At 35.6% G+C, this 23,030-nt stretch overlaps 1 protein-coding gene across 1 annotated transcript in view; it reads left to right on the plus strand.

Annotated features, from left to right (window-relative positions):
- Positions 1–23,030, plus strand: part of LOC126964652 (fizzy-related protein homolog) — an 84,947-nt gene that overhangs the window by 41,641 nt on the left and 20,276 nt on the right. The window contains exons 3-4 of the mRNA XM_050807896.1: positions 19,899–20,009; positions 21,148–21,270. Coding sequence (XP_050663853.1) covers positions 19,899–20,009; positions 21,148–21,270 — 234 coding nt within the window. The remainder of the gene's footprint in view (positions 1–19,898; positions 20,010–21,147; positions 21,271–23,030) is intronic.

Consider the following 23,030-nt stretch of genomic DNA (forward strand, 5'->3'; position numbering starts at 1 on the left):
TTTGCCATTTACGCCTCTGCAATGTCAGCGTTGTTTTGTTTGTGGCGACCTAAGTTACGGCGTTTTATGGTTATTGAGGTTTTTGGCGTGATAAAAAGTTGCTCAGTCGTCCTAATGATTGTTGAGATATTCGAAATCCGTCCTTTTGTTGAGATGATGGGTTATGACTTTTGTATATACCCTTGTAAAAAAGTTCACATACTATTTTCCGCAACTCGACGTCTACTGTGCGCCTATTTTGCGTTAAAACACCCTGGGTTCAAGCCCTTGTGAGCCCACTACGAGTTGGTCAGCTGCATACACAACCTTTGGATATCTTCCCAGGTGTGTATTAGGTTTTATTATGATTTCCTACAGGGGTAGAGCGTTGAAAAAACGGACACATCAATTCGAAAAACTTAAAATACTGGTAACAATGGAACTGATCCTCCCTGATAAAATGCAACAGAAAGTGCCGTATCTTTGCCCAACTGATTTATACTATATTCCCACGTATAATTATTTCAAAGATATGTTGTGCTTGTAAAAAACTTTTCTGAATAATGAAAAACAAACAAACATAGGCTATAAGGATTATTACAAAGTAGGGGATGATTACGAAAGTTAGCTACGGAATACAGGGACTTTTGTGGTTGGAGATATAATCACGGGATAAAGCAGTACATATAGTGTTGTATCGTAGACGTTTCGAGGTCATTCACTAATTTTAACTATAGATATCCCTAAAGAGTAGACATTTTTCTATTCCAATAGTCATCAAGCAAACATACCTACAAGCTCCCAAGCAACTGAAATAACAAGAGCGTAATTGGACTTAAATGTGCATCCATATTTTCGTGCTTTCTTTACTTATAGGTAATACCGATCCATTTCGTATTTAACAGTTCTCCGAAAATAAGTCCATTAATATGATTATGGTGGTTTGCTCATGGATTGTTCTGAGCTACAGTTGTTTCCGGTACATGTACTTCGTCCACCTCGGTGACACAGTTTCTTATTACTGTATCATCATTTAGCTGCTTCTTCATCCATCTTATTGTAGAATATACGCCAAGTTCCTAATTCTTTGAACTCTCTCATCTACGTTCATCCTCTCTAATAAAAATTTCAGCGGAAAAACGTCCACTGCTTGACAAAGGTCTCCGAAAAGATCGCCACGAGGATCGGTCCTTTGCTGCCTTCATCCAACTTATTCTGGCGATCTTGACCAGATCATCGGTCCATCATCTAGCAACACTACGTCTTCCGTTACGTGATTGCCATTCGAGGACTTTACTGCCCCAACAGCCATCTGTCCTTCGAGCTATCTAGCATAGCCCAGCTATCTTGGTGACTTTGGTTCTCCTATGAATCTCCTCATTTCTGATTTGATCTCAGGGAAAATCCGAGCATAGCCCTCTCCATTGCCCTCGGAGCGACCACGAGCTTCTTCATAAGGAATCATCCCTCTGCATTATTGTTACAAATGTCATCGCCTACCAGTGTGCGCCTTTTATAATCGATGCAATATGCAGGCAGGAAATCAGGTGAACTTATGACTTTGACCTCAACGCTTAACCCTTTTTGATTCCAAACAACATCCGATAAGCGTGCTATAGTCGTTGGCGCTCACACATGTAAAGCGAATGTTTGTAATAACAATTTCAATGTCTGATTTTATTATGCTAAAGCTCGGGTATTTCGTGTGGAGTCCGCCTCAATTTGCTCTGCTAAGTTGTTTAAAAGCGCCGTAAAGAATATTAAGTTGGCATTTATTTTTCTGATATTGATTTTTTTCCCAATCGCCCGTCAATACCTTTTCGATGTTGAATAAGGAAAAAAGGATACATGTTTTTGTAACCATAGTGCGAGTGCTTTTTTTATTACAATAAATTACGAGACAAGCAGGGCGGCTATCTGATGGTTATTTATACGCCCTGCCCATTACAATGCAGTGCCGCTCAGGATTCTTGAAAACAATAATGCTTACACATTACTGCAGAAAAAGGCGCCGTTTTGGTACCAATAACAAAGCCTGCATCTTGTGCAAAGAAGCCTTCTACTGCTAAATGCCCGTAGTCGCCCCCTTACGACACCCTTGGGCCTGCGACTTCTGAATTCTTTTGTTTTTTTTTATGGAAGAGAAGGATAAACGAGTATAAATTGGGGTCACCTGATGGTGTATGATGACCACGGTCCATTCTCTTTTGTTTAATTTATTTGAAAAACATATTTTTATTTCCAAATTATGAAAAGTTTCGTACGTTTAAGTTACGTACCGTGAATTCCTCGTAGACGAAGTTGCGAACGTAAGGCTCTTAATTTATTAAAACACACACAGTTAAAAGATATCTGTAAGTTATGTATATTATATGTTCTAACCTTTGTGGCGAGATTTAACCTTTTCACCGAGAAATTTGATTAAAAACATACTGCTTCATCTAATTGTAATTGTTGAGAATTAATCTTAAAAATTAGTTGTTTTATTGAACGTTACGTAAACATTATTAATTTCAAACGGTACATTCGCCAGACTAAATTTTTTGGCGAAATTATCGTGCCGATTAATCATTGGCTGTAATTAATTGCGTCTTGTCTAAATAAATGTTTTATGTCGATTGGAAATTAAGTGTTGTGCGTAATTTTGACTTAATCTCCAGCCTTCATTAGTTTTGGTTCATTAAAACAAATAAATAAAACATTTACTTCATTAAGCTTGACTAATTGTATAGGTACTCTCGTAGGCGTATATTTAGGAGTCGGGCTTTTTTTATATAACGAGGCAAGGCTGGTCACCTGGTCAGAATCTTCGTGGTTGTTCATATGTGGCGTTGATCACAACAGCTAGTAAAACACACGGTATCATTATTAGCAATAAACCTAACAATCGTTATGGTAGGTGCACTTCATAAAGCCTTATGATTATATAATTCGAACGTGGTGTTCCCGCCATGCGCGTGCGACACAACCGTCTCGTTCGATAGTTCTTCCCTGACTGCCTGCTAGGCGCTCTCATCTCGACCGCACTCGCACCGTACGCCGATTACTCCCGAGCTAAGAAGAAACCGAATTATATTATGTATGTAACGGGCAAACGTGCAAGAGGCTCATGTTATGGAAGGTAGCTACTGCCCATTTAGATCCAGGCCAATACCAACACCTATCGCACGCATTGTCAAATCAAAATTGGTGACGCATTTTCGCTTTGTCGTATGCACACTTGTACATTCTAAGTCTGCTTCTAACATGTAATGGTTTATGAAGTGTATGCCCTAACAAGAAATCGAAACACATCAAAATCCGCATCTATCGTTTGCATAACAATACAGAAATCGCGTATCACGCTACCAGTTACTAGGCCGGCATCGAGACGTCATTAGTTACTAATAATAATGCATGAAATGGCATTTCATTACACGCTCGTCGCTATGTCGTTTTTGCGACGGGTTCTTGCCGCGCTGTTGAGCTCCGATTCTTAAAGCGAAGTAATAGATGAAATTCTATTGAACTTGAAATGATATTGCGTTTATATAATTATTAATGTTAAGGCTTAAGATTTCCAGGTCCTTTTTAAGTCCAGGGTATAAGTATGTGCTTGACGACACTTCTAAAACTACCTGCATCTATAAATTTCTACAACACGCTTGCAATTTCTCTGGTGTAATAGAAAATGGGCGGAAGTGATCATTAATAACTTCTGCTCGCCATAACTTCGCTATTTGTTTATTAATTTTAATTAAATACTTGCTTAGAAAATACCTTTCACAAATCAATAGACTAGTGGATGACTTAACTGCTATCAAAACAGTAATTCTCGAGAGCATCTGTCAAATAAGTTTCTCATGGTACCGACTTTCTATAGAACCCGCTGCAAAACGTTATTTGTTAGCGATAAGATTTCGTTGGGTTTTGAAGTTATACTTCTTTATGCACGTTATGAAATTATGATGAGAATGAAATTTTAATATGCGCGCGTATCACTGTAACACAAAAGTATTAGGGCGAAGTTGGTTCCTAAAATTTTCTGACGTTTGCGTAATTCGTTATTTTTTTTGGTTTCTTCGTCCATTATTAGGACAGGCAAAGGGTTCAAGCCCATACAGCCGTATTCATTATTTAATAATTAATGGCAAAGCCATCTTGCAAGATTTTTACAAAATTGTATTTTCTAAAAACGTAGAATAGCACGAGGAATAAATCATCTTAATGATTTTTGCTTCGTTAGGCCATAAAACTATAACTTCTTGCGTTACATAAGTACACACACACTTTTTTTACTTTTTCAGTCATACTACCGAAAAAAGTTCGCTAGGTGACCGCTAGAGGCGCTGTATTCCATTATAGGTTTACATTAAAATCATAGTATATATACTGGTTTCCTTCTCTAACAGTAGACACATGTCTACGGTGTTGTAATCGCACCCCGGCTACAATGACAGCGACAGTGGAGTCGTGCCGGCCGCTATTGTAACGAGAGCCTAGCTACGTATCGTGTGGCGATCTTTCGTCAACGTCGACATGTGTCACTTTTTACCTGGTCAAAGTTTGCCTGTTTAGTGACACGTCAATTTTAGCGTAATCGAATCGTTTACCATTCAGTTATTTTCTATCTTAGACGAACGATAGGGCATCGTTTGAGGGGCCAAGACGGAAGTACCAAAATAAGACCCCAAAGGTTTGATGCGATTCAAATAAGCCAGGAAATTACCTCAGGCCCATGGCAAATGCAAGTCCGTATCTATTTAAGGTCCACCAACACAGGATACAAATGTCAATTTATAATATTATAAGACCAAGAAAAAAATATTGTTCCTGCAATTACAGGTTAACACATCGTGCACATAAACATACAAATAATTAAATACAACACAAGATGGATCGATGATCTGGTCATGATTGCCGGAATGGGTTGGATGAGGGCAGCGCAAGACCGATCGTCGTGGAGATCTTTGGGGGAGGCCTTTGTCCAGCAGTGGACGTCTTCCGACTGAAATGATGTAATCTCTGCCTTACCCCCTTGCAAACGAAATGTCACTTAGGCTACGGCCGTTCCCAATATAATATCTACAGACAGAGATAAATTACTACCCTCTACTGTCAGTAGTTAACTGTCAATAATCTGAAGCTCTCCCAATATACCCGATTTCCATGCCTTTTCCATACAAACTTCTAGCGCTGGTAAGCAATACGTCGTCCTATTGACAGACAGCGTGGCACAGAAAAGTCAACTATAGTTACGATTTTTATCTCAAGTAAGAGATAGACTGAGATTGGGAACGGCCGTTAATCGACAACTTTCCTGGACTTAATTATTTAGGTTATACTTATAGGTTTACATATAAATACGAAGTAAGTATGAGCAATCTTTATAGATATGTAATATATCTAATCATTTAAAATCTAGATATTATCTTTTTCGATTTCTAGTAGCACAACTATGGGGAACATATTCAAATATATTTTTCAAAAGATTTAGTGGCCTGTCAAAGAGCCTGCATTATCTCCGTAATCCGGTAGAGTTTGCCTGTCTATAGTGATGCGCCGTTTACGTTTTCCAAATTATTCTTTTGTCTATTATTTATGCAAATGTCATGCGTCTGGTCAGGCTAGCGGGAAACGATGACTGTATCGTCGCGGTCGGTACCTGCCTATACCTTTATAGATTTGTGTTTAATTCTCGTTCCAATGAAGAAGCGATTGACCATTCGAGTGAGTATTCTGGATTGAGATTGATCATCATTCTGTTTTCACGTTGGCACTTTCATTCAAATTCTAATGTTTGTATTCAAAAAATGATTTAAAATCACTCATTGAACGCCAACAACCCATTCGAAAAAGTATACGTAAGACTCTAAGAAAGCTCAGCTAGGTGAGGGCGGTCGCGCCATTCCCAATCTGTGGTATAATTATATTGTGGTATAATACCTCCATCACACAAACGTACACAATCATGTGGTAAAATCGATTTGTAGAGGCATAGCAAGCAAATACATATAGATAATGTAAAAGAAGGTTACGGAGGTAGTTGTCAGTTCAAATTCAAATATTTTTATTCAATATAGAATGTGACATCACTTATTGAAAGTCAAAAACTACCACCCATTCCAAAAAGAATGCCTCAGAGAAGAATGGGCGCAACAAACTCAGCGGGCTTTTTTTTCATCAATAAGTTACATAATATATCTGTAACAGATTGTTATGGAGATCAGACGCATCGATACGTCCGCGTAGAACTTTACACGCGGTCACTATCTGATCTAGGATCCTTGTTGCTTCGAAGGAGTTGTATCCCAGACAACACGAGAAGAAAAAAAAATATGTTGGAAGAACTAATTCAAATAGCCTTCGTGTCTCACAGATTTTCATATCTTCCACAAAATCAACAGTTTTATCAAAATACTTGATATAAACTAATGTAAATGATAATAACATATCGTTAAGGCACGGGTCTTGAGCTTTACAACATGAATGTGGGATCGTTTCACGCAGTAAAGTATTTTCGTCGGAGTGTTTTTGATATAAAAACTGCAAGAACATTAATACCGTACTTAGCGGCTGTAAGGCAATCGTTTTAATTAATAATTTTAAATAATTAAATTTATGGAAATAAAGAACGAGTGGAACTGGGTTTGTATTGTGAGCTCGCAAAATGAGAATTTATACTTATAAATGTCGAGCCGTTCTTTCCTTCGGATATACTGCAAGTATTATTTTAAAATTTATTAAAATGGCGTGTTAAAATAAATAAGATAGGCAGAACAAAAACTTGAGATTTTATTACTATACAATATGTTATGTTTTTAAAGTGATGACCCTCACTTCTAGGATTAATACACAAATAAAATTTGAAAAACAAAATTTTATGAACGATGCGGGATTCGAACCCACGACCTCCGGCGTTCCGTGCCGTTGCTCTAACAAACTGAACGCCGTTTTCAGCTTCCCGCATCGTTCATAAGAATTTGTTTTTTAAATTTTATTTGTGTATTAGGTTAAAATATAAAAAAAATATTTAACCTAGTGTGAAATGGTGAACTTGAAGCATTGTTTAAATTTATCGACACATTCATGATTATCGTCATCAATTATAATTAGGTCACATCACTATCGCATTCCTGAACTATGCATTCAACTCGCGCGTTATCTCTAATTGTTGTAGCAATGAAATTCTATGTCTATGGTAAGGAAAAAAATACTGCAAAAAAATGATTGCAAATTTCTTCAAAGACGACGGTCGACTATATCTCTCCGGATTGTTTAAAAAAGACAAATGGCCTGCAGTTGAAATATTAGCATTTGTTTTGTAGCTTCTGCCAGAATGCAACGCATGAGTTATGATGATTTATGTAAATCTCATCAGTACACTGAAGGCACTCTATCTCTCGACGTCAACACGAAGCTGATATTTAAATAGGTAGCTTTTGTCGAAAGAAAACGTGAACTAAAAACTCTAATGAGTTCACACTCAACGTGTAGAAATCCGCTTTAAAAATCTCTCGACGACCATAGCTCAGTGATATTATATTTGTCGTCCGTTGAAAGTAAACATCGCGACCATAAGAAATAACGGCCACAAAAGTACACAGAAAAATGAAAAATATCTTTTGTGTGCAAATTATCACAGAGTGCCTCGTTTAGCATGTCAGTGTCAATGAGGATATGCTAATCAAAGGCATCTATGTTTCTAAAAAAATGCAAATTAGCAAACAGTTTTTTGGCCCGCCGTTGTGTGTAGTATGCATTTTTTCATCGGTCATTACGTTTGGCAACACAATGCCATTGTTTTTTGCCATTCGGCCGTCTGTCTGACATCACTCATCGGTGACAACGACCTAAAATAATAAATTGTTAAAATTTCACGGCCAGGCGATTAGAATATGCAATTGCATCGTGTTTTGTTTTGGAGTATTTAATCGATATGAAACGAACACGTGCTTTCGGTCTGTTTTACTTATTTTCTGGAATTCACGCGTTCTTTTTAATATACAATGATTGTAATTTAACCATTTTATGGACAACTTGTGTAGATCTGTTGCTGTGTGTCCCAGTTTTTTTTCAGCTGATGGTAATTGATACGCCCTGCCCATTACAAAACAGTGTCACGATTCTTGAAATACCCAAAAATTCTGAGCGGCACTACAACTGCGCTCGTCACCTTGAGACATAAGATGTCAACTCTCATTTGCCCAGTTATTTCACTAGCTACGGCGCGGTTCAGACCGAAACACAATAATGCTTACACATTACTGCTTCACGGCAGAAATAGGCAACGTTGTGGTACCCATAATCTAGCCGGCTTCCTGGGCAAAAGAGCCTCCCACTGGTGATCTTGATCATTTACAAGTTTAAACGCCGTAATCAAGATGATACGTGCCGATCAAACAGGATGGGGTGGGCAAAAGAAACTTTCTTGACCACTCATAAACATCTCATCATCATAGCATCATGACTGTCTCCCGGATAGGCAGAAATAACAGGCCTGCGCTTGCTTTTCTGCTAACTTCTCTTGGGACTCGTATTAACTCATTCATATCAGCTCACTTAATCTTGTTACTCCTGACGCGCTACAAAAGTGACTGTTGATCGTAGATGGGTGAAAATTTGAAGTTGTATGTATTTTTTAATGCTGACTCATAATCAAACAAATTAAAAAAAATGTCAAAAAAATTTGGCGTGGCCTTAACATTTAGGGGGATGAAAAATAGATGTTGTCTGATTCGATCACAGACCTACCCAATATGCACTCAAAATTTCATGAGAATCGGTCGTTTCGAAGGAGTTTAACTACAAACACCGCGACATGAGAATTTTATATATTAGATATACTTTCATCTTATTTCGACCCTTCGAAAATTATTGGAAAGGTAGTAGTAGATAGGTAGTAGGTATCACCTACTGTTGTGACCACGTCCTCTCTCATTTCAAAAGCCTTGTGTACAAGAGAATACTGGATTATACCGGATTTCTGTAGCGCGAAAAGCCCGTCGATGTCGTCTCCGGTTGGTGATATACTCAAGAGTTTAGTTAATAAGTAGGTTCGGTTGCGTTGTGGCGTGGTACTGAGCGAACGCCTCGGTCACGTTTTCCGTTTGAGATATTTCCAATAATGTGTGCATTTGCAACAAGTAACTGCACGTACTAGGTCCAGAGTTGTACTTACCACGTAACATTGTCGCTGCCCACTATCGTTTCTGTTAATTTCTACTTCAAATCAACATTTTACGACGAGAGTTTATTTCTCCAGCCGTAGTTAATAGTTAGCTGCACTTTGTTTTTCGATAAAACTGCAACCATGCTTGTGTAAATACTTATATTATGTAAAAATAGACCTAAGATGCAGATTGCTGATTCACAAATTTTTATTATTAACTAGCTGACCCGGCAGACCCAAACTTTTGTATAAAATAAACTTAAAACAAACAAAAGGAATCCTTTTTTTTGTGTTATTACCCGTGTTTTAAGGAAGTTTTCTTTTTACCTCCTGAGAAAGTTAGAATGATATAAAAATTCTAATTAGTTTTTAATTTAAACTATTCTTACAATTTGATTTCTGAACGACGGGGGACACATCAAAGGAATAACAAAATTGTTGTTTTTATTTAATTCCGAGCATTTTCTTATTTCTTCACCTTTTAAACCTTCCCTGGATTTCCACAAATAATTCAAGACCATACTTTGCCAAATCGGTCCAGCGGTTCTTGAGTTTTAGCGAGACTAACGAACAGCAATTCATTTTTATATGTATAGATAGATAAAGAATACATATAAGTTGATTATTTTGGTTTATTCTCATTGTTTACTAAGTCGTGAATATGAAAAATTTATTAAAAATAAAAATAATAAATTTATGGACAATGTGTGTGTGTGTGTGTGTGTCCGAGCGCTGATGGGACGGTTGGCTCAGTTGATAAGAGCGCTCGGACGAAATTTGTATAAAAATGTAATGCTTGTTTTGCTTTTGTACTTACATACATATATGTACTTACTAGCTGACCCGGCAAACGTTGTTTTGCCATATAAAGTATAATTCACGCGATAGTTTTATAAGTAATAAAATATTGCCTATATATATATTGTACATCATTTTGTTCTATTGTCAATAGTTTTTGCAGCGCACGCAAAAATAGGTTTTCGATTTTACACCTTGTGTTACAAAATAGCAATTTTATTACGAATCCCTAATTTTGAAAAAAAAACAGCCTATAGCCTTCCTCGATAAATGGACTACCCAACACTGAAAGAATCATTCAAATCGGACCAGTAGTACCAGAGATTAGCGCGATCAAACAAACAAACAAACACTGCAGCTTTATAATATTAGTATAGATTAAATAAAGCTCTTTCGTCACAGTTGTTTCAAGTTAATACGAAAGCCCTTTACGACATGGTGTTAATTAAAATCAATTCGACTCTGCTTAAACATTTGCGTGTATGATGTGCCTGACAGCTTATGCCTTGATCCAAAACTCACGAACCAGTGAGATGCACGACCAGAGCTGTCATCGGTACGTTAAAAGTTCACACAAAAAAAATTAATTATGAACATCTTTATAACGCAGGTGATAGGTCACCTAATGGACTTATACGAGTCCATTCTCTCAACACCATTTTCAATTAACTATGTCATGATTGATTTTTTTGAGTTTGATGAGTTTTTTCGTAAAAAAGTTGTTTTGTTAGTCAAAATTCAAAATTCAAATTCAAATTTTTTACCAAATTTTATGAATGATGCGGGACTCGAACCCTGTGACCCTTCGGGTTCTCAGTTAGAAGAGCGTCCGGACGGAAATGGTTTAGATTTAAAAGAGCGACATCTCAAGTCAATTTCCTAATGTGCAATTATTGGGGTTGAGCAGATTATCAAATGTAAAGTAGATCCTGTAGATGGAGCCACCTGAGAGATGAACAAAGTATACAAGATTTACGAATCATACATCTACCCGAAAGGTTGGCTCAGTTCAAAGAGCTCTCGGATGGAACCCGAGAGGCCGCGGGTTTGAGTCAAGCATCGTTCATAACTTTTAGTTACAAATTTAATTTAAAAGAAAAATATTTATTTTCCTTATATAATATCTTCCAACATAATTTGTGCGAGTGCCCTAACAGTATCTATCCTTCCTCCATTACAAATGTTGATAATGTATAGCAGTACATTTTCTTAACAAATTTTATCTGTACATGTTCATTCTCATGAAAAAATATCTTTATTCACATTAGCTATTATTTCTTGCTTAATATTAACGTTATCATTCACAAATCTTACCTTTATTTGGATCGCAGTTTCCGACTTCGCAAATTGTCCCTACGCTCAAAGTAAACAAAAATACTTCATCGTAGATTACGTTGATGATGTCATAACGATAAAATACCTCAATAATACAAAATATTTTTGTATTAAATTTTATTTCAAGACTGTAATGTAATACGATTTCAGTTATTTATTATTTGTGTGCAAAAAAACTGTCACAAAGTTATTCATGAAATTCTAGATTTGTCGTGTCGGTGCCACCCACTATATTACACGTGCATCGATCGTTGAATACAAATTTCCTTGCTTGCTCGTTCTGATGCATCGATGTTGATTTAATTCTACAAATATATTTAAATGTGATTGTGTCATTGTACCGGGAATAATCAACGAGATGGTTTGGTTTGAATAAAAACAATAATGTACTTATTCGTGTCGGCTAATTCAAATTCAAATATTTTTATTTTAAAGAGGAAATGACATCACTTATTGAAAGTCAAAAACTCACATCTATTCGAAAAAATACTCCTTAGACCTGAGAAGAACGGTCGCAAGAAACTCAGTGGGCTTCTTTTTTTTATTGTTTAATAATAAAAACTTGAGCCTGAGGGCGGTCGCTCCATTCCCAATCAATGGTATCATAAGTTTATGTCTGTTCCTGGTGTAACATTATGGTTATGACAGTTTCTAGCAATTTCACTTATGTGCCTATGCACATACAAGATATTATTATCAAGGATAATGGGCAATCAGTCGCATTAACTATGAGCATATAAGTGGTAATGACAAGATAATGAATGAGTAATACATATCGATACCTCGGTTCCAACTAGTACTAATTCAGAAAAGAGTTCCAAAAGAAAACAACTCGAGTTGTTACTGTTTGAAACGAAAATATTCTAGGCTAATGAACAAATATTGGAAGTAACATCTAAACTTTCATTGCCTTCACTTATCGGCTTGTTTCTCTGTGGTAATAGTAGATTATCGAAAATAACAATTTCTCATACTTATCTCAAACTTACTGACTTCGGATTTGATACACTTTGGAACTGAAGCAAAAGTTTATTTCAGTGCCCAACAATTATATTTAAATATTTAATTGCTTCTTTTTAATCTTTCTCTCCTATCGTTATATAATTCGATGGATTAAAGTGTTTACCTTAATCTAGAATTTTATACTTTTTGTTCTGCATCAACAGGTATTTGTCACAATTAAACCCATACTATATCAAAGTAGAAAAATTTATAAATAAACTAAATATTAAAAATATAGTCTCTAAAACAATAGAATTATCTTTTACTGCATTAACTCAGAGTAGACCATGTATGGTATCAATACATTGTACTGAATTATGTTTCCTACGCAAAACTTTCAATCAAAACAATCATCTCATATCCCTTTTAGCTGCGTGTAGCGTGTAGGCGCGACGAATCACCGTGTCTCGATTCTTTGGTATTCTATTGAACGTTACACGGATAAAAGTCTAGACATTTGCAATTTACAAATTTAGCTCCACAGCATTACAATGATTCGTGTGATTCTAGCGTTCATGCGTCCGTTCCCATCACGCTATTTGATACTTTTATTACCTCTCTAGAGATTAAATCCATGATCAAAATTTTTAACGCGTTCTAAGCCTTACACATGCGCTCCAGACAGAAATGCTTGCCAAATTGAATTTCGATGCAAATTTCACAAATCCGGCTGAGCACAAAAACCGTAAACACTGATCTAATTGATTTGCGTATGATTAATGAATTACGCTGGTCTGTGAGAATGCTATTGAGTGCTCCTAGAGAAATTGGTTTCAATTGATTTTGCTGTGGAACATTCAGGTAATGTTATTGGCATGATACACGTAACCAATATTTCAAGGACTCTATATTATGTTGTTAAAATTATTAAGAGGCGCAAAAGTATAACTTAATTTGAACGCACTGTGTATTATATATACAAACTATCGACTTTGTCGGACTCACTTGATGGACGATGATTATCTATGCCGTTTATCGGATTAATTAAATCAATAAGTCATTCGACCTGAGGATTATGATAGAATTCTTCTTAACTGAGTCTGCTCGAAATTTTCATGATTACAGTATTTTGTTTTACTGTGTAAAAATGTCAAACAGTCAAATCAAAAAGGATTTTTTTTTTATTTGTTCGACCAATTCGGACAAACACAATACATACATGAAGACAATACAATATACAGTAAATACAGTGTCTTCCCTATAAACGGTGGATTAAAAAATTGTAATGAGTCTCTGATTAGAATTACTTGTGAAAATATATATTAGTGGTACTTAATGAAACCATTTGCTACTATTTATTATAATATCTTATAATTGAACCCGACAATAATTGTAGACAGGTCGCGGTAATATATATTTTACGTGAATGCTTCAAGTTCTTCTGATCTATATTTCTTTGCTGAACAGATAGGCCAATGACAAGCCGAATTGTAACTATATAAATGCAAGTTTTTTGTTTTTAAATCGCAAGAAATCGATTTATCTTTGGCTGTTTTTTAGAAGTATAATCGGCTGCCGAGTGTCTTTGCAATCTAGATCTTGTCCGAGATTTCCTACTGAAATGCAGAGTCACGGTTTGAAATTGTATAGAGATTTTTTTTAAAGGAACTGCACTATCTCATTTAAGATTACTGTTGTTTGAAATATATATCTCAAATTGCTACATTCGTTATAGTTTTACAACATTTGCGCAAAAAAAAAATAGTATCTTACTTGAAACGAGCAATTCTTATATATATAATCTGAATCTCGGAAACGACTCCAACGATTTTCATAAAATTTAGTATACAGGGAATTACGGGGGCGATAAATCGATCTAGCTAGATAGAATAGATGTAGGTTTCAATTAAAAAAATGTAGTTTGATCCGTGTTTTAATTTTTTTAAGTTTTAGCGTTAAGATAAAACTACAATAACATTAGAACACAAAGGTAAATTTCGCCACTATATACAAGATGTTATAATAGCTCAGATGGGACATATTTTGATCCGGAAAGCAGAAGACCCCGGTTCGAATCCAGATGTCCTATTATTACTTTTTGTTCAAGTTTTGTACATTATTAAAAATCCGAGCATGGCTCGGTCGTCCGGATATTATTTATTAATGTGATAAGCCAAGAGTGTGCATAAAAACGCACCTATACTCGTCCACATGTTTTTATGTTATCTGATACATTGTATACAATAGTTCCGAATTGTAAAAGCAACTGACTGACACGTACATTCGAAGCGCGTCGATATTCTGGCACGCAGATATTTATTGGCAATGTGTTTTGCTCTTTATCTCGAACAGACTGTGCCTAGGTCTAGCCTTTGATGTTTTAGATATGAAAGACGTTCATTTACCTCTATTGTTATTCAGCCGGGTTACAAGTTTGCAAAAACTACGAGCTGTACATTAAGAGATTGTTTGTTGATTATTATTCCGCCCACTTTAACACATGAATTAGAATATAATCCGCGATAGTCTGATAAGCCAAATTTTTCGTCTGCAACGTCTTACAATTTACTCTATTGGTTGCATCCAATTATTGTTTCTGTTTAATTTTTAAGTCTTTTTTATTTACATGTAGGTACTATAACTTCACAAATAAACATTATTATTTCTTTCTTTCTTTCTTCATTCTTATAATTATTTTTCTTGTAAAGATCCATTTCTGTAGCTGCTAAATAAAATTTATTTTTAAATAAAATTTCATCAAAACCAGCTAGTTAACAATAGTATCTACAATCATAATTTTACTACAAATTTATACAAACTACAGGTTCTTTAACACGAACTATGAAGCAAAAATATAATAATGTTTTTTGTTATAAATATGCGATGTTCATGTTAAAATACTAACCCTAAATATATTTAGGCATATGAATTTAGCTCTCGTTTAAGACCTTCGTCTAAGTTCACCACAATTATTTCGCGGACTTCTGTGTCATCATCAGCTAACAAATGAACACAAGTGCTCAATCGTGTTCGTATGCTCGGTTTGTTTGCTGAAACAACATCTACCAATTCGCAAGAAGGATTCTTAAGAGGCATCGATCTACTTGGCCTTAATTTTTTTTACCTATCTGCAAACATACCTTATGTTTGTTGAACATTTTGCTGTTGGCTTACATATTTAACCGTAGTGTTTGCGTTTCATTCTATACGTAAAACATTCGGAATATAGATGATTCCTTTTTAAATTAATCTGACCCTTAACCACCGGACAATAATCGAAGTTGCATCTTTGTAGTCCTTTCAAATTACACTATCAATGCCGGTTATTATCAAATATGCAGACGTTTCCGCTCGGAAATTGAGTAGTCTCAATAAAACGGGCAATGTACCCTTTAATTTACCAACTTCACAAAATTGTTGTTAATAGTTGTGCACAATTAATTCATTGTGTCCTGTAACGTACAATCTACTATTTGTCACGAACTAATGACAAGTAAGAAAACGAATCAAATTCTCTGTTATATATATATATCTATCATATTGTTTAATTTTGTAATTGTTTTATTAATATTTTATGGTCTAACTATACACAAATTTGAATGTTGTTTGATTTTTTTTATACGCTATTTATTGGTTGCATATTGCCTAATTCCGTTACTACACTAACTGTGTCTGAATTCAGAAGATTTTATTTTAATACAGCAAAACTTTGCTGAGCATTGCTAAGTTTTAATTTTAATCTAGTTCCGTCTAGAATTTGTATTCAGTTCGCGCGCGGAACTACTGAAAGGGGTCTGCGGTATTATTCAGTAGCATATTTTATTACTGCGTTCCCAACGTGACCCGTTTACTGATCTGTTTAGGTCACAATACACTCACTCATTTTAGTACCAATCAATCTTTTATCTAAGATCTAGTCACTAGTTGGTGTATTTCTAGCTTTTTATACGTCTGCTATGCGAGGTTAATAAACTTGGCTCAGGTATGCATTGCTTATTCGTCTTACATCATTTATGTTTTGGAGGGTACGTTTAAAAAGTTTACGCGTCTTTTAAAATATGAATTTATTTTCTTTGCGAAAATACGAAATACGATAATCTGTTTAATTTATTTCGTCAACAGCTGGATCTTTGATGATAGAAAAATAAACTCAGGAGTGATTTGGAGTAAAGCTAGGTAAAATACGAGCTGTTCCTAATCTAGAAAGACCTAGTATTATTTTGTTGTTACGTTTGTTGTTTACTTTCATAATTGGGTGATAATCTCTATTTGGCTTAGAATATATCTGTTCCAGAAGAGTACAAAAAAAAGTGTTAAAAGTATTTTTTTATTAATATAAGTACGTCCACTGCACAATTCTTAAACAACAAAATGTTTTGTTTTTCAATAATTTGATATGTTTTTTAACCTTTTTACAAAGGATAAGTTTAAATGATGATACAATGTTCGGTAACGGCATCAAAGTCTTGGGGCTAAAGCTAGTTCTGATGATAATAGGACTATAATAGCGTCCGTTGCGCGGAGTTTTTGTCTATTCACACCAAATGAAGCTTTTGTGCACACAGGAAGCTAGCAATTGGTCTATTCTATTTTAGATACAAAGCGAAATAATGACGGATATCACGCCATACACAAATTTATATCATTTACAACGTGGTCCTGATTTATTTAATGATCATTTTTCATCACACGATTGCTTATTTAAGTGTAGCGTAATAAAACTTTTTGCCGTATCAATCTGGCGAGTGTTGTTTTAAAAATACGGTATGTGATTGTGTTTATATAACTGTGGTATATTTTGATCTGGCTGATCACGCCGACTCTAGCCAACTTTTCTAGACAGCTATATATCATCGAAAACCCACAAAAAAATAATCCTGAGCGCGCCCAAAGAAGTTGTTACATCAAAAATCGTTTAAAACAGCAATATTAATTTAACATACATGCTTATTCATCCTGCCACGGATATCGGCAACGAAAAGGAGTAATAAGTTGTTCCATTTGTTATTTTCCGCAAATTTTCCCTGGTATTGTAAAACATTTGAAAAAGTTCCAAACGAACCACGATTAATACATCGTCAATACATAAAAGCTTCTGAATTAGTTACAAATCACAGCTGACAAAACCTGAACGCTACGTCAAAACCAGTTGCAATTTAATTTCAGGCAAATTTCGTCTTACGTTACATAATATTATGCATTCGTTTTCGACCACGGTCCGTTGCCGGCACCAGCGGCTACTCAGGGGCGGGGCATTTACTCAGTCATCAGCTCCTTAAGTGGCAGTTGTGAATTAATCATCATGCATACAACTCAATGCACTTTCAATCTTTATTTTGTTTCACCGTTATGCTTTCATTCATAGACAACTTTTATTTTTATCGTATCGTCCGAGTCGATCCATTTCAAAACTTTTTCAACGGATCATTTGAATTAACGTATTTTTGTAGTAACCTAAATTCAAAGTAACGGTTTTTTATTGAGATGAAATAAATTCGTTGCGAAATTTTACTTTATCAGAGAATATTTATTGTATATTCACTCTAATCTTCGTGTTCTTGAATAATCAGGTTCTTATACAATATATTTAGATGTGGGACTTCACATAACGCAGATACGTGTTGCATGTCGTAAAAACATGCTTTTAAATTCGTAAAACCGCAACATTCGTGGGATTCACTGATTCTACCTACGCTGATAAGTCAGTTTCACATCCAAAATTATACGGTTCAAATGCCTCGCTTCGTCCAAAACAACAGAATTCACATCAGCTTACGACGCGCCGCTCACCTAGTTGACATAGGAATCGCAGTAAACTCGGGTTCATGGACTTTATAATACCGCAGCCTCTCGAGTTCTGCACTTTTTGCAGCGAATTACTTAGAATTTGACAGTTCGCTGGTAATGGTGAACATTATAATGTGTTTTATTTCTAAATGCCTCGCATAACCAAAATTTCACGCAGACCATTTTGTCACAATGAACAAGGTGTTATAACGCTAGATATGAATCTCTCATTGTGTCCATTTTTAATTTAAAAGTTATTAACGAAGTAGGTTAAAAGCAAAAATAATCAATGTTATCATTAATTGAATTCGTAACGTAAAAAATTGGAGCGGTTATCAAATGTACAAGTAATTATTTGGCAACAATGAAATACTTGTATAAAAGGTTTCGGGGTAGGTGAACCTCTCAAGGACTTGTTACGCTTCAGGGATCATCATTATTCTATTACTCGTCTGAGAGACTAAGTAATATGTTTCGCAATGTATTAAATCAATGATCAATGTCTAGGCTATTTTATTTTTCGTGTTTCTTTAAATCGTAAATTTTTCGTTTGCACGCAATTATATTTGATCACTCGTCTTTTTGTTCGCGAACCGACGCATTAGTTGCTCCTTTCAATTTGTCTTCGTTTTTTGTAGTGCTGGACTTACCTGAATAGCTAGCGAGTTGTTTGTCTATTTTATTGCTTACTTGGCTAATGAATGCATTTATAACGTTAGCACCTCATACAATTAGTATTTTGTTTTTATCGTTCTTTCGAGGTTTGTTTATAAGTGTAATTTAATATTACGTATGAGCATCATCCGGTAGCTCTAATATGATTGTAAAGATTTGTATTTCGTCAGATTTGCCATAAATTTTTTGCTCATCAGAATGTATTGATGCAATGTTCACCTATCATAACTGCGTTAGTACAACTCGTCTTTCAATTTCAACAAAAATAACTCCGTGTTCATTTTGGGATTGATTGACTTGTGCCATAAATTTTAATCTTTTTTGCCATACACGTTTGTTTTTTCGATAGTATCTTTTTCTAATTAAATATTCCCGTCACGAAGCAAGTTCATGAATTATTTTTAATTTATTAATTTAATTTGATTACGATGCTGTTTGAAACAATTTTATTGGTTGTTCGCTTTGTTGATTACTTGTTTCTGTAGAGGTGGTGATAGTTTTGTAAAGCATAAATTCTTCAACGTTTGTTTATACGTTCGTGTGTAGGATTATGTACATAAATTTTTAACTGTTTTTTTAACAAGTTGATGACACGTATATGCATTTGACAGTAGTTAAGTTTGACAATTAGTTCTCAGGTTGTGGCAAAGCAGGTTATCAACTGTAAAGTAGACCACAGGGTCTAGGTCATCTGCAGAGATGGAGCCACAAGATGAACACGTTATACTAAAATTTACGACCCACGCGTACTCTAACGGTTGGCTCAGTTGGAAAGAGCGCTCGGACGGTATAATTAATCCCAGAAGTGAGGGTTATCAATTTTAAAAATAACAAATTGTTTACGGTATACTGTATGAAGTAATAAATATATATACCTTATTATATATAGGTATACTAGAACTCTCTGAGCACAAATTCAAGAAATATATTAAAGCTTCTTTGACAAAGAAGGCTTTAGTAGATTATATGGGGTTGTTGCATGGTTCTTGTCTGGTTTTGCGCAGGCCACCTAAAACTGTATATATATTATATTAAGTAGGCTATGTTTTTATATGATTTAAAGATGGGTTAGGAGTTTCTTAGCATTTCTTTTCCCCACGTCAAAGCCCCTTTACGAACTGATGTTGCTTCATGGCGTTTCCAATTGTTGTTGCAATATGTTATGGTCACTCCCTATGGTAAATAAATATTTTTCTATTCTATTCTAATAAGTAATGATGTATTGTTATAGGAAAACGTGGACCCATCGCCGTACAGCCTGTCGCCAGTGTCAGCGAAATCACAGAAGCTTTTGAGATCGCCGCGCAAAGCTACCCGCAAGATATCCAGGATACCATTTAAGGTATGGACCTAACACTATCCTTTATATGGCATGTGACAGTAGACGCAATGGTGACAGCAGCGCTTGTACATAAAGTCCGTGCAGTGTGGATAGATGCTCCATCCATAAAAATGATTTATTAATAAGTTTGAATTTAGAATGGAAATAAAAAATGGACAGTTGTAGAGACTGCTGATAGAAGTGAAAACTTTAAACATTTAAGTAGTATTAAAATTTGAGATATCATAATTATTTATTTTGACAACTTGTTTTCACCCGGATATACGAATATATGGAACCCGAGAGGCGCTGGTTCGAGTCCCGCGTTGTCATACATTTGGTTACAAATTTAATTTGTATAACAATATTTTAATCAAACAAAACTAGTATTTCAACAATGCACAGTATATACACATTAAACTTTTCACTAAATCCATTCAATTTCACTAATAAGATATATACAGCACTAATGTTGCACAATACGTCAGCTGTATAGCTACAGATATACTGCTATACGCATTTTGGTGACGCGGACTCACCTGCATCCAAAAAGTGTATATTATATATATTTATTTTTTAAATTATTTATCACGAAAGCTGTTCTATTGCTTTGTTCTTCTATCAAAATCACTGACTTTGTTCTTCTATCATATAGCACTGGACAGGCTGTTCCATATGTTTGACAGCAAATTTTTTATGCCTATTTGAAGCGCCACTTACGAGCGTCCAGAGAACTAATTTTGACGTTTAATACAAATGGCTGCGTGAGAAGCGTATAGTACTCGGAAGTATTATTGCGTTTTGAATTAATTTCGTTCGTTTTCCGTGTTATTTATACTTCAAGAGTCAACGTAATAAAATACGTAATTTTTTTTTGTAAATAGTTTCCCACCATCTATCGATGTTTGTTGAGGTTGTCATCACTAGTTTTAGTACCGCAGACTCTCGCTACATGGCCGACAGCGCCAGAATGGCGAATACCAAACAGGCACAAAAGCACTTTAACATCCGCCAGTCCAGTGGTATACTCGTATAGTAGAGGTCAGTGCTCAAAATAGAGGTATCTGTCAATGTCAATCTCAATTTTTTTACGACGTTTTTACAGCTACTATATATGAATGATCTAAGTTAAAATTATTAATTACTGGTCGTTTCATAGGTACTGGACGCTCCCGATTTACAAGATGACTTTTACCTGAATCTCGTGGACTGGTCTGTGCAGAATGTCCTCAGCGTTGGTCTGGGTAGCTGTGTCTACTTGTGGAGTGCGTGTACGAGTCAGGTATGTTGCAAAATATGCACTCATTTAGATGGAGGCTCCTTTACACAGGATGCTGGTTAGATTATGGTTACCACAACAGTGCCTATTTTCGCCTTGAAGCAGTAATGTGTAAGCATTATTGTGTTTCGGTCAGAACGGCGCTGTAGCTAGTGACATTACTGGGCAAATGAGACTTGACATCTTATGTCTCAAGGCGACTAGCGCAATTGTAGTGCCGCTCAGAATTTTTGGGTTTTTCAAGAATCCGAGTGATATTGCATTGTGTATATGTACATTGTATTTTATAAGATTAGAAATTTCCACCTATGTATTGACTGCATTTATATCAGCCTAGCTGGTTCTCACATATATCATACATACAGACAAAAATCTAAAATATTTGTTTTTGGTCTCGGTTATTAACAAGTTACAGTTACAGTCAAACTTACGAGCACAATTGCCACTTAAAATATCAAGCAGCAGGTTAGAACGTATACACATAATTATTATATACAATCAGGTGAATATTATTTTCTTATTAAAAAAAATAGCAAAACAATTGACCCCAAAGGCCATCCCTGCAACTTCCCGCTAATTCCATACCTAAACACTTCAAATAGTACTTATGACGATTTTGGGCTCTTGGAGCTCAAAAATATAATTTGTGTTTTTTTAAGATTTCTTAAAATGTTCGGTTCGAATCGGTCATAATTTTATAAAAACATAAGTTTAGTCAAGCCCTGTCGAATGGCGCCAACCGCGATGAAATCGGTTGAGCCGTTCAAAAGTTATAAGAGGTTTACATTCATCCATACATACCCAAATGCAAACACACATACAGACTCACACACACACACCCCCATACATACATACATACAGACGTACGAAAACTTGAACGGAATAGTCAGGGAAGCTTCCTAGTACCTTAAAACGTCGAAATCTGATGTAAACTCGATTTTGGAAAAAACGGGATAAAATTAATAACTTCCCGAATTTTTGAAAATTTTCAATTTTCTTTGCGGGTCAAGTTCAAGATTCAACGACAAGCCTCAAGATAATACGATCGTAAAATAAAATTAAGAAATAGAAAACGAATAAATGCCAATATCCATGCAAGTACGATGGTACATACAAGACGCGGAGTTTACCTTGCTATCAATATCGATCGCCCGGTAACCAGAAGAGTAATAAATCGGAAGACGATAAAGATTTAATAATCGAAACCTAGAATAGTCATAAATATTCCAATTATGTATCGCATCACGATAACCCAACGAGAAATGCAAAATAAGTGTCATTGGCTCCACGAGTGGATCGAACTCGCGACCTTCGACGTTGTAGAAGCCGGGCCTCTACCATACGCTGTGTTGGTTCGGCAGTGACGCTCACGAAAAGCGCATGCGTCGCCTATTATTATTAATCACTGCAAACCGGTTGATGGCTATAAAATCTGTCTAGTTTAGACTTGCATGGTGCTTCTTAAATGTCCGGATTATGCGCGGTGTCTGGCCGGTTTTTGGGTCAAGTGCGACGGTCGGTTTCGTTGGTGGTTCCGTATTCGAAGTCTCGTTTACGTGATGAAATATATTCGTCGAATTGTTAGTTTTTAATAAATTGAATAACACTATTCTAGAGTCGCTTCCAGTATAGTAAGAACCAATGAGTAATGTTGGTAACTTATGCCACGATTATATTCCTTAGTATATTATGTAGACATCAGAAGTGGGATCGTATGGGATCTGATTTGAAAAACGTGCTTTACGTGTTACATAATTAATATC

The sequence above is a fragment of the Leptidea sinapis genome, chromosome 5, assembly GCF_905404315.1.
Source record: "Leptidea sinapis chromosome 5, ilLepSina1.1, whole genome shotgun sequence".
In the NCBI taxonomy this organism is placed as follows: Eukaryota; Metazoa; Arthropoda; class Insecta; order Lepidoptera; family Pieridae; genus Leptidea; species Leptidea sinapis.